Raw genomic sequence first — 13,935 nt, 5'->3', positions numbered from 1 at the left:
CACAAACTGGGCAACATTTTCCAGTATTTGATTGTCCAATCATTGTGAGCCTGCTACGTCCACACTAGGCCGGATAGATCTGAAAACGGCGTTTTCATCTGAAAACGCTCTGCGTCCATGCGTTTTTCAGTCGTTTTCACAGCGTTGCACGTCCACATTGAAACGACTGAAAACGCTTACGTTCCAGTACTGCGCATACGTGAAGCGCAAGAAGATTGACCTGCCTTATTTCTGTCTGCTGCTTATTTACTTTCCAGCTCTTTGAAACATTGCTGCAAAATGTTGAGGAAAAGCACAGCGTTTTTTAAATGGACTAACAATGAGGTGGAGTTGTTGCTGTAAGTAACACAAAGGTGCAAAGTTGCAAAACGCGAGTGAGAGTTAAAGAATTTGAAGAAAAGCTATCTGGAGCATATACAGACTCATATTAATCTTTAATAGGGCTGTCAAAATTGAGAGCAAACAAAACAATTGCTGTAGAATTCCCTCCGCTATCTTAGTTTAATTGGTCACACGACTGCATCATATGACTAACATGCATCATCGTTTTAGAAAGTCTCAGTTTTGGCTGTCCGCACTGCCACACCAAAACACCGTTTTCAAATGTAGGTGTTTTCGAGAGCGTTTTCAAAACGCTGCATTTTCCATGAGCGAAAACGCCGTCTCAGTGTGGACGGGAGAGAAAACCATGCGTTTTCAAACGAAAACGCATAGCCTCTCCTTTTGAAAACGTTTTCGTTTATAAAAAAAATTCCGTCCACACATAAAAGCCAAAAACGAAGGAAAACGCTGCTAGGAACATGCCAAAGCAGCAGGTGGCGCTATATTCCTATCCGTGTAGAAATGTTGGCCAATCAGAAGTCAATAAGCCTGGGTGGGAAAGAGTAAACAAAGATGGCGCATAGAAGCAGAACTGAGTCGTATGTGTGGAGGGACAGTAACTGTATGTGTATATGTAAGCATTTAAACACTGCAGAGAGTAAAATTAACAATAACAGTATTTTGTCTACATCCGCTATTATAGAAATTCATTACACCGAAACAATAACGTGGCGCACAGTGTGACGTCAAAAAATGCGCACATCTTTGACGCTGCGTTTTCTCCGTCCACACGTAAATGCAAAAACTGAGTTTTTGAAAATATCCACCCTGGCAGAAGTTTTTAAAAATCTCCGTTTTCAGTGACCGAAACGTTTTCAGTCACTGAACATGTGGACGTACGTACACGGGTATTTTTGAAAACGCAGATTTTTCTCTGCGTTTGCACCTTTCCTCCACACGTAAACGGCGTTTTTGGTCACTGAAAACGGAGATTTTTAAAAACTCCTGCCAGGGTGGATATTTTTGAAAACTCCGTTTTTGCATTTACGTGTGGACAGAAAGCGCAGCGTCAAAGGTGTGCGCCTTTTTTGACGTCACACTGTGCGCCACGTTATTGTTTCGGTGAAATTAATTTCTACCATACTGTTACTGTTAATTGTACTCTCTGCAGTGTTTAAATGCTTACATATACACACACAGTTACTGTCCCTCCACACATATGACTGGGTTCTGCTTCTATGCCCCATCCTTGTTTACTATTTCCCACCGAGGCTTCTAGACTTCTGATTGGCCAACATTTCTACACGGTTAGGAATATATCGCCACCTGTTGCTTTGGCATGTTCCTAGCAGCATTTTCCTTCATTTCTGCGTTTACGTGTGGACGGGATTATTTTTTAAAACGAAAACAGAAAATCTCCGTTTTCAAAAATACCCATGTACGTGTGGACATAGCCTTGGTTTCCCGTTCTTACCTGGCAGGAGTGGCACCCAGTATGATTGTAGCCCTGTAGCTTTAAGCATGTTGTGCTTTCAGAAATGCTCTTCTGCATGCTTTTGTTGAGTTGCTATTGCTTTCCCATGTGCTTGAAAAAGTCTGGCCGTTCTCCTCTGACCCCTGACATTTGAGCATTTGAGAAGTGTCAATCACTAGATATTTTCTCTTTTTTAGGATCCTCTGTAACCCTACAGATGGTTGTGTGGGAAAATCCCAGTAGATCAGCAGTTTCTGAAATACTCAGACCAGTCTGTCTGACACCACACCACCAATCAATGTTCAATACCATGTTCAAAGTCACTTAAATCACCCTTTTTCTACGGTGGCCCCTAGAGACAAAGCACGTACAAACTCCAAAACACTTGCAAACTAAAAAACACTTGCAAACTCCAAAACACTTGCAAACTAAAAAACATTTGCAAAATCCAAAACACTTGCAAACTAAAAAGCACTTGCAAACTCCAAAACACATACAAACCCCCAAACACATGCAAACTCCAAAACACATGCAAACCCCAAAACACATGCAAACTCCAAAACACATGCAAACCCCAAAACACATGCAAACTCCAAAACACTTGCAAACTCCAAAACACATGCAAACTCCAAAACACTTGCAAACTAAAAAACATTTGCAAACTCCAAAACACTTGCAAAATCCAAAACACTTGCAAACCAAAAAGCACTTGCAAACTCCAAAACACATGCAAACTCCAAAACACTTCCAAACTAAAAAACACTTGCAAACTCCAAAACACTTGCAAACTAAAAAACACTTGCAAACTCCAAAACACTTGCAAACTCCAAAACACATGCAAACTCCAAAACACTTGCAAACTAAAAAACACTTGCAAACTCCAAAACACGTACAAACTCCAAAACACATGCAAACTCCAAAACACTTGCTAACGAAAAAACACTTGCAAACTCCAAAACACTTGCAAACTCCAAAACACGTACAAACTCCAAAACACTTGCAAAATCCAAAGTGTTTGGAATTTGCAAGTGTTTTGGAGTTCGCAAGTGTTTTGGAGTTTGTACGTGCTTTGTCTCTAGGGGCCACCGTATTTTTCCGCATACTGATGCTCGATCAGACAGGTCATCGTGACCAAATCTTGACCTTTTTGCCAAAATTGTCCCACTGTTTATAATCAAGTTTAGAGAGATCTTTTAAGTGATTCCAAAACACTGCCATAATTTATGAAATTTTGGGGTTGATACCTTATGTATGCCGCTAGAGGTCACTTTTTGAGTTTTTTGGTATGGTGAATGTATTTAAGGTAGACACACGTAATTAGCAGCAGGTGTGTTGTTGATCGGAAGAAGGCAAACAGTTTGTGACCGCTGTGCTGCTATGTTAAATTGTGGAAATAAAGAATCTAAAGGACAAGATGAGTAAGGCTGGAGTTATTGGACTGTATCAAGTTTAATATATTCATGCATACCAGTGAAATCGCGCGTCATCCCTGTCAACAAATACCTCAGTGGCTTCAAGCGTAGGCTTAGCCTCTACAGTAAGACAAAGCTTTGTCACCCTAACCGTTACAGTAATTAACAAATCTATTAGATTACTTGTCATAAAATCTGTTTAAAACTAAAAAATATTTTGTTATCTATTAGACACACATTAAACAGAATTAGTTTTCCCACACTGGACTTCTTTAAGAAATTATTCAAGTGCAACATCTATCCATTAAATCTTTTCCTGTTCAGGAATGCAAATAATTACATTTATCTCAATAAAAAAACAGACAGATTTAACATTTTTCTGTAATAATGTAAATTTGAAAATTTACAGTTTTCAGTTTATGGATTTACTTGCTTCTGTTTTAATTGTTTTAAGTTCTAACTTTATTATTATACTATGGAGAATATTTATTAAGAGCTAATAATAATTTGCTAATAATTTCAGAATATATACATTTTTCGACTCCTTCCTTTAGGGGTCGCCACATCAGATCATCTGCCTCCATTTTACCCTGCCCCTAACATCCTCCTGTGACACACCAACCCTGCATGCCCTCCTTCACGACATCCATGAATCTTCTTGGTGGACTTCCTCTTTTCCTTCTGCCTGGCAGCTGCACATTCAACATCCTTTGTCCAATGCATCCACCATCTTTCCACAGCACATCCCCAAACCATTTGAGCCTTCTCTCTCCAGCTCAGGCTCCTGTCTTTTTGTCGGTGGCACCGTCTCCAAACTAGACATCACAGCAGGTGTCACAACCATCTTGTAAGCCATTTTTTTCACTCTTGCTGCTATCCTTCTGTCACAAATCACCCCCCACACTTGTTTCCAACCACTTAACCCTGCCTGTTCTTAACCTCTCTTATGCACTGTTTGTTGTCTTGGATGTGACTCCAGGTATTTAAACTCATCCAACGTTGCAACCTCTGCTCCTTGAAACTTTACCTTTTCACCTGTCTAGTCTAGTCTAGTTTAGTCATGCTTCTACTGACTTTCTTCAGCTCTTCGCCCTACTCCTGGTTTTTACTACAAATCACAATGTCGTCTGCAAACATCATTGTCCACTATTTCAGAATAGAATAAGGCAGTCATGTAGAAATCTCAAGTCTCACCAAACAATGCATCAAAGCCTTAGTCGGGCAGGCTTTGAAAACAACATTTCCTTTGTCCCACACGCCATCAAAATGTTTAACTCCTCTCTGGAGGGGAGAGGGAGGGGAAACAGGTGGACAAAGGAGGGGGGAACAACTAAGCTGTAGTGCCTCTTCACCTCACTGTGCAATACCTTTTGTGCAATACTTTTGTTAATAGTCAATGGTTCAATAGACCTCAATACTTGAAATGTGCAATTCACTTGTATTTTTATTTTTATTCCTATTTATTCTATTTATCCCCTTCGTATATTTTATTTATATATGTCTCTGTATTTATATATATATATATATATATATATATATATATATATATATATATATATATATATATATATATATATATATATATGGGAACAGCTAAGATACTGCGCAGGACCCTCAAGCTCCCAGGCCTCTGGTAGAGGACCCGAGCTTGAAGGATAAACCGCCCGCAGGGGCGTGCTGGGTGTTTTTTTTTATATATATATATATATATATATATATATATATATATATATATATATAATATTCTGTAACTGTAACTTCTGTCGGTGCTGTGCTTTTGGAAACCGAATTTCCCAGAGGAACCCACCCGAGGGATTAATAAAAAATTTTCTTATCTTATCTTATCTTATCTTATTTCCTACATATTTTTATTTATTTATTTATTTCGTTTATTTCAGTTTGGTGGTTGTACAACTTAATTTCATTTAGTTTAGTTATATTTTTCCTAGAATATAGTTTTTTATTTTTATTCGAGGCTTAGCTCACTTCATCAACTTCAGTCTGTATCACCGCAGTCAGCAGTAATCAGGCTCGTCACTAGGGGGCGCTGCAGCATCAGCTCAGTGATTAGACGCGGGGAAGAAGTGTGTGTGTGTGACACCATTGGTGAGTTAAAGATGAGTTAATCCTGCCATTATTATTACTTTCCTCTATTCAGCATAATTAGACTGTTAAACTGGCGGGGTTTCCAGCCCTGCTGTGAGGGACGCATACGGACGACAAAAAACCCCCAACACCACCTCAACAACAAAGGCTCAGCTTCCGGTTTCTGGATGTAGCTGTTAGGCTCCATCATCATTTAAACGGGGCATCGCTTTATCAGCAGGTTGGTAGCTTCGTTTAGCTATTGTTGATTAATAATAGTTTATCGGGGCGATGTTTTTCCAAACTGCCAGCAGTCATAAACACAGTGTATACTCAGATTTTTCAGCTTCTTTTACAGCGAGCAGCCGCTAGCCTGAATGGGCTACAAACTGCTAGCTAGCAGATGTAACATGACAGTTAATTAACGAGACTTCTCGTTTGTCTGTGAAGCTTTAGTATGAGCGAAGGAGAGGTGTTTCATGAGAAGCAACGATTGGAGCTGTGCGCAATTCACGCACTCAACAACGTGCTCCAGGAGCGGGTGTTTACCAAAGAGACAGCCGACGATATATGCAAAAGGTAGGGGAGCCTCTGGGTGACGTGACGGTGTACGGAAATCTGTACACAAACCAGCGACAGCATTCAAACGATCCATCTGCTAAACTCACCAATGATCTGACCAGTTTATAACCTCAACATTCCAGACAATACTCCATCATTTGTTTACCCTGTGAACAGACTACCATTTTTCTGCAATGCAGCAGCTGCTTTTATCTTCTAAGGCGTGTGTGAGATGCTGAACATGACAGGTTTTCATGTTTAGCTTCAGTTTTGGCAGTGCCGAGCAAGGCTTTTACTGGGAACTCCAAGACTCAAGCAGAAATTACTGAATTCCCTCATTCAGCCATCATGTCTTCCACCTAAAAGTGAAAAATGCTAAACATTTATTCTTAACAAAAGCTTTAATTTGATCAGAAGTGTGTGGGTGTTTGTTGTTGTTTTTACATTCACTGTTGGGAAAATTTAACATTAAGTTTTTGTGGGGAAAGAGCAGTGGGTGCTGTCCGTGTAGCAGAAACCATTGTTTTTCAGTGAGGCTGGCATGTATGTCAGCAGCCATTAGCTTAATTGAACATGAGGCCAGATGAGTCATGATCTCTGTGGCTTTTGACAAACAACATTTATTTGAATGCAGAGCAGCTCAACCCCAACCCCACAAAAACACAGCTTTTTCATATCGGTGTGGTTGTTTTGGGACAACAGTTATGCATTGTGGTGATATTTATATGCAAGAAAGTAAAACAAATCTAAACAGTTTTGTAAAGAAGATGCAGTATAACATTTGGTTTTTTAAAACTCTGCCTTTTTTCTCTTGTGGCAGGCTGGCTCCACAGTGTGTTGTGAACCCACATCGGTCGGTGTTAGGGACGGGAAACTATGATGTCAACGTCATCATGGCGGCACTACAGAGCCGGGAGTTGGCTGCGGTGTGGTGGGACAAACGCAGGTAAGTGAGTCACACTGAAGTCTGTGAAATGAGAAAGTCATTTTGTGTAGAGGTCCCGCCTCTGTGCTCATAATGTTGGTGTTAAATTTGAAATTTACTTTTTCATTTACACTATGTCTCCAGGCTGTTTGTTCTACCTTTCTCCTTTACTTAATCTCACAGTCGCTTTTTTTAAGCCATACCTATACAGCTGGTTGTTAATAAAAATATCCAATTAGACAATTACATGGAAGCAACTCATTTCGTTTAGGAATTTAGCCATCAAAACACAGTCAGGATGACCTGCTAAAGTTTAAACTGGGCATCAGAATGGGGAAGAAAGATGATTTAAAGTGATTTTGAACGTAGCACGGTTGTTGGTGCCAGATGGACGGGGTCTGTTTATTTCCGAAACTGCTGATCTTCTGGGATTTTCCCAAGAAACCATCTCCAGGGCAGAACACCATTTCTGAATGTGCAACATGTCAAACCTTGAAGCAGATGGGATACAGTATCAGAAGACTAGACCGGGGGCCACAAAGGGAACTGAGATTACAACCAACCAACCTAGTTTTAGCAAGGTGTACCTAATAAAGTGGCTGGGACTGTATACTGCAACGGGATCCAGAATATTGAGATCAGCTCTTAGTGCCAGGCTGTTGTAATAAAAGGGAATTCTTGAGACTATTTTCAGACACAGATGGTGTTTTTTTTTTTTTTCCCTTAAAACAACATCTTAATTTTAAACCACTTGTGATGTAACCCTGAGGCGTTGTTGGATTACACATAAAAAGCATATTGGCAGTCTTACCAAACCGCAGCTACATGTGAAAATGAATTTTGTGCTTTGATAGATTTACAGACTCAGTAAGTGCTGCAGAAGTAGGCTATCCGGGTCGAGGTCATTCATAATGAAAAATGCCCTGAGATGCACTGCGCGTAATAACTGGTTAAGTAAGACTATCTCAAAGTGGCTGATTTAGTGATTTCTTTCTCCCCTCTTTCAAACTGCAGGGAAGTTGAGAACCTCTGTATGTCAAAGGTCCAAGGCTTTATTCTGAATGTCCCATCACGAGTATCTTTGGGGATTGTGTCCCTCCCGCTCCGGCGGCGGCATTGGCTCGCAGTTCGGCAAGTTAGCGGACAGTACTACAACCTGGACTCTAAGCTGAAGAGTCCGGTCTGCATCGGCGGAGAAGCAGAGCTGCGGTAAGAATTGCGCACGTATACGTCCAATGTTTCCCGGACTCTCAGGAGCAGAGACGTAATCTCTGTGTGAGTGATTCTGCTCTGACTTCGATCTAAACTTGGCTTTGGTGTGCTGTTTGAACTCATTGAGTGAGTCATACCATGTGACTGGTCACATGGGAGTGGGGGTTAGCTCATTGTTTGTTTTGTGTTAGGACACTGTGCTCTATTAAAATCCCCACTGTCTGTTCTTCTAACCTTCTCTCTCTTCGCTTCTGTTTCAGCACATTTCTCACTGAACAGCTTTCTCAGGACGTGGCAGAGATGCTGCTCGTTGTCCGACGGGAGGTGGAGGAGGACGGCTCGTGGCTGAACGCTGACAGCAAGAAGTGATGCCTTGGGACAGAATATAACTTTGCAAAGCGTGGGGGGGGGGAACCCTCCTCTGGGGAAATGAAAGACATTTTGAAAGAGAGAAGCAAACACCTCGTTAAAAAATATCTTCAGGGAATGCACTAAAATACATTTAATATCTACACAAACATACAAATTCCAAAGAGAAGTATAGGTGGGCATTTAATCCTGAAATGAAGAACTGCTTCATTGTAACGGCTTAAAAAAGAAAACCATTGCTCTGGTATGACCCATCTATCTGCAACATCAACTATACTCTTGTACTTTTTGTTTTAACTCTTTGAGTTGACAAAGTTGCAGGTTAGAGGCAAACGTGTGCTAGTTTATGACACTTTTGTTGTGACCTGGGCCCTATTTCAGGAAGCCGGTTTAGAAAACTCAGAGTGAAAAACGATACTCAGGGTTGAGTAACCCCGAACTGTCCAACTCGGAATATTCGGTTTCAGAAAGGCTGATAACAAGTAGTTCAGTCAACGCGGAGTTGCTTTAACCCCAAGTTAAGCGCGCGCACGAGGATACATAAAGCCCTGATTAGTGGAGCACAGATTAAGCGAGTCACCATGGAGACGGAAGGAAAGAAGGCGCGGTCAATGTATTTTACAGCGCTTGAGGCCGAAATTCTGATGGCAGCATATGCCGATAACATGCAAATTCCACGGGAAAAAAGTAACACAGCCTCAGCTGCAAAACAAAGGGAGCATGCATGGCAAAACAAAGCCGACAGAGTCAATGCGTGAGTGTTAATTTAAACATTGATCTAGGGATTTCCACCCATTTAACATGTTATTTTATTATATTTCATTTTATTTTTTATTTCATACATTTTATTTTGTGATGTGATTTGAGCGCAGGTGCAACCCAACAGGCCCCAAACGTTCCTGGCAGCAAGTAAAAATGAAATATAAAAATATAGTCCAAACAGGTAAGGTGTAATTGTATTCAAAGGAGCTTGCAAAGAAAAGCGTCTGGACTTCTTTAAGTTGCTTGAAGACGTTTCACCTCTCATCCGAGAAGCTTCTTCAGTTCTAAGGTTAAATGGTGGAGAGTCCCAGATATAAACCTAGTGGGAGTGACCCCCCACAGAGGGACAAAAGGACCCCCTGATGATCCTCTAATCGCCTGAGCCAAGGTGGGAAACTGGGCGTGGGTCCCAATCAGCCAGAGTTTCGGGTGTGTTCATTGTGAAACCTGGCCCCACCTTATCATGCGAATTCCTGAGGTCAGATGGCCCAGGATGTGAGTGGGCGTTAAGGCGTCTGGGAAGGGAACTCAAAACTGGATTATAGATGGCAGAGAGTTGGTGTCGTAAACCCCCGCCTCTGTTCAAAGATGGTCGCTCACAGTGGACAAAGATGGCTTCTTTCACTCCTCTTTCAAACCATCTGTCCTCTCTGTCCAAAATGTGAACATTGGCATCCTTGAAAGAGTGTCCTTTATCCTTAAGATGCAGATGGACTGCTGAGTCTTGTCCTGTGGAGGTGGCTCTTCTGTGTTGTGCCATGCGCTTGTGAAGTGGCTGTTTGGTTTCTCCAATGTAGAGGTCTGAGCATTCCTCGCTGCACTGTACAGCATACACCACATTGTTAAGTTTGTGTTTTGGCGTTTTGTCTTTCGGGTGAACCAGTTTCTGTCTGAGCGTGTTGCTGGGTCTGAAATACACTGGGATGTCATGCTTGGAATTGTATTATGAGCCATAGTGCTTGGTCTGTTTGTCCGATGTAAATCAATTGCAGTTAGAGGCTACATTAATTTCCCCTCTGTAAGCACTTATTGAAATTATCTGAGCACATTACAAGTACATATTTGCTTACTCTGTATGCTCAAATGTGACCCGTTATAGCCAACAGAAAAAAAAGCAGAGGCCCGAAAAACAGGTGGGGGTCCTCCACCACCACCACTCACAGAGGCTGAGCAGTTGGCTTCCACATTTGTGATAATGTTGGAAGCATCACATATGATCTTCACAGTGCAGAGAACACAAATTAGCATCCATTAGGGGAGACCGGGGATAGTTGTAACATTTTTGACATTTCTGTTTGTAAATTGAAGCTCTTTTAAGGTAGTGGATTCAAAATTTAATGCAAAGTATTTACATGTGTCGGCTATTAAATAGTGCAGCTATTTTCTCTGCAGCACAATTACCCATTGCATGGTATGGCCTCAAACACAAGGAGTGAAATGTTACAATTAACCCCATAGTCTGGGTTAGTTGTAACATATCCTGGGGTAAAATGTAACACAATGAAATAAGGGTACTAACAAAACATTAACATGTAATCTTTGTTTATTCAACACATGAATGCACTTAGAGCCATTTATGTAGCTGTGTGTGTGTGTGTGTGTGACAGAATGCAGAAATCTAGCTTTTGAACATATTCCAACCCCCCCAAAAAAGACAAATTATGGAATTTTCTGCAGCTGAATATTTCATTAATTTTGGTTGGTCTTCCTTGAGTTTGGCCTCATTGGCTCAGTGGGCATTATAACCTACAACTCTTGCACCAATTTTAAACATAACAATGAAGCTGAAAAAATGTAGTTGTTCACCAGCATCGCAATTCCATTACTTTTTATCATGGCTTACCTTGGTGTGGTTTGCAAAGTGCTTCAGAAAGATGAGGAAATCTGTTTCGTGCATCCATCCTGACTTATTTCCACTACCAGTACTTCCTACTTGTCCATCTCTGACACAGTGGTCTGCATAATGTACAGTATGTGTGGGGAACACAAACAGTGAAGTAATTGTGTTGCCAATGGCATTAACCGCATATACAAATGTGACCAGTGAACCTCTCTGCTGATGTCGCTGCCCCAACTTGTTTAATATAAGTTAAAGTAATAGTGTGGTAAGTTGTAACATCTGCATTATTGTTACAACTGACCCAGACTCCTATAGCCATGAACTAGCTAACATTACAGCCAACGGCTAAAACACTAGCTCTAAAGACCTACACAGAATATATCCCCATAGACATACAATTTAAATTTGATGAGTTTAACTGCAAAGCAGATAATGCTATTAAACATTGAAATAAAGTAGAAAAACTTACTTTTTGGCATACAAATTACTTTTTTTCATGTTAAATTGTCTGTGTTTGACAAAATGTGCTGACTTTTCACATGTGATAGCAGAACTGAGTTGGGCATGCACAGGATGAGTCACATCATTTGAAACTTAGCCCTGATTGGAGAAATTGGAAGTGTTACAACTGACCCACGTTACAACTATCCCCGGTCTCCCCTACTATAATGAAATAATTTGTTAGTTTGAAATGCTACAGGGAACTATGTACCTGCACATTAATGCTGTGGAAAGACTTCCTGTTCACATAGTCTCCTTCATTTACTGAAGGAGCAATGATTGGAATGTGAGTGCCATCTATACAGCCAATCACGCCTGGGAACCCTGAAAATAAATGTAAAATTTAAGTAGTAGTTCAAGTATCACCACATCATGTATTAAGTTTTGTTCATCCTGCTACCTGCAATTTTGTGGCATCCCTCTTTGATAAATCTTGTGGGTCTATGACCGGGGAACACCACAGACGAGTACAGGAGACGTTTCAGTGCAACTGTAACATTCCTGACTGCCCGACAGACGGTAGCCTTGGAAACGTGCTCAGCGTCACCAATATTATACAGAAAGCTCCCGTTTGCAAAAAACCGAAGTGCAATACAAATAATATGTACAGAACTGAGAGAATGTCCGCGATGTGTCACATGAGCAATATTAGGCCTGAGGATGTTATTCAAATAAATTATAGATTGTGCTGAAAAACGGTAACGTTCACACACAAAATCATCAGGAAATGATAAAATGTCCGAATGCGCTCTAATCACTCTCTCCCGGTGGAGAGCTCTGCGGAGAATTTGGGCTTCAACATCTACTGGCTCTTCAAGGAAGGGGCACGCCATGTCTGACACTTCCTACAGTCAGGTTTCCGACAAAGAGGCGGAGAAAGTCAGGGTTAGTTGAAGTAAACCTGCTAGGGGGCAGGTTAGCTTCACGGAGTGTGTCGTCATAGTAACTCACTCAGAATTAATCTAAACTCGCTTTGTGAAACCGAAAACCCAGAGTTTTCGTTAACTCAGGGTATACTTACTCAGAGTTTGCACTAAACCGGCTTTCTGAAACGGCCCTGATTGTGAAATGTTACTGTGTTTTTGGTAACTGGAAAAATTTGATTACTTAAAATGCTATCAGGATGAATTCGCCACTTAGGATACTGTTGTCTTAGATCCAGTTTGTTATGTCCTTCATGCGTTATGGTTATGCCAGAATGCGTTGATTGTGAAGGAGCGCCATCTCTTCCTTCACCCTTGTTATTAACCTTCTATGCACTGCAGCGTTTGAGTTATTTGCACTGTTTGTCTTTGTTAGCACTCATGCAGGCACAGGAGCCTTGAATGCATCGCCTTAAAGAGGCACCAGAAGACTGCGCCAGTGTCTTTGCATGTGTTCATCCATTTACTTGACTTCTTGCGTTCTTTTTAGTCTAGTTACACAGTTGTGATCAGAAGTTTACACACACTCTTCGTGGGCACGAATGTTATGACAATTTGGGGCTTTTAATGCTTTCTTTGAACATTTTTTTTCCAGGGTGGAATGATTGTACAGCATACGTCTTTAATGACTTTTTTTAAAAACAAGAATTGGCTGTGCAGGTTTGAAACTGGATTTTCTCTAAACCACACAGGGTTAAATATCTGCATACACCCACACTAATATTTGGTTAAATTTCTCCTGGCATTTTGCACCTCAGCCAGACTCTTTTGGAAGCTTCTGGCTGAATAGTTGACCACTCATCCTGGCAGATATGGAGTTAATTTAAATCAGGCACAGAGACAGTGTTTAAGCATAGTCCATAAATTTTCAGTAGGTTTTGGGAAGGCCTTTCCATTAGTGGATGTAAACCTCTGACCACAGCTGTGTTATAGTTGTGTGGTAAAGTTGTACAAGCCACACGCTGAAGAAGCTCCATCAGTCCATTTTTCTTCTGTTTATCCAGTTCAAGGTTGGGGTAGTTAGGGTGGTCGGGGGGGGGGGGGGGGGGCTGGAGCCAATCCCAACTGTCACAGGGTGAGAGGCAGGGTACACCTTGGTCATGTTGCCAGTATGTTGCATGGCCAAGACAGAGAAACACGACCATTTACACTGACAGTACATTTAGAGTCAAATAACTTAACCCTATGCATGTTTTTGGACTTTGTGAGGAAGCCACAGGACCCAGGGAGATGCTGCGAAGAGTAAAGTAGCTGATATCACGAAGAGTTAGTGAGTGAATCCAGGTTTGGGGTACAGAGCAGTGTTAAGTTCACTAATCTTGAAAACCTGCAAAAACACTGGACACATGACTGTATGTAGGCGCTACACTTGTGTTTTGTCTCCCCTAGTGATCTATGCATATCTGAAAGAATAGGAGCGCTGTCTCTGATACACACTAGTGAATAACTTACACATAAACCTAAGCTCAGAGGTGAATAATATTTAAATTTATATTAAACATTGACCTTTTGTTTTAAGTACAAGTCTGTGTGTGTGTGTGTTTTCTTGG

General features: G+C 41.1%; 1 protein-coding gene across 1 annotated transcript; it reads left to right on the top strand.

Annotated features, from left to right (window-relative positions):
* Positions 1–5,256: 5,256 nt before the first annotated feature.
* Positions 5,257–13,909, top strand: josd2 (Josephin domain containing 2). The gene is made up of 5 exons (XM_085423130.1): positions 5,257–5,533; positions 5,743–5,871; positions 6,674–6,799; positions 7,793–7,987; positions 8,251–13,909. The coding sequence occupies exons 2-5, from the start codon at positions 5,750–5,752 to the stop codon at positions 8,357–8,359; spliced, it is 552 nt and encodes a 183-aa protein (XP_085279256.1). The 5' UTR covers positions 5,257–5,533; positions 5,743–5,749; the 3' UTR covers positions 8,360–13,909.
* The last annotated feature ends 26 nt before the right edge of the window (positions 13,910–13,935 follow it).

This window comes from Rhamphochromis longiceps, linkage group LG11, assembly GCF_057381845.1.
Source record: "Rhamphochromis longiceps isolate RC_006_pf linkage group LG11, R_longiceps_female_GT1.1, whole genome shotgun sequence".
Classification (NCBI taxonomy): domain Eukaryota; kingdom Metazoa; phylum Chordata; class Actinopteri; order Cichliformes; family Cichlidae; genus Rhamphochromis; species Rhamphochromis longiceps.
Note: the sequence above shows the minus strand (reverse complement) of the source record. Positions and strands in the feature narration are given on the sequence as shown.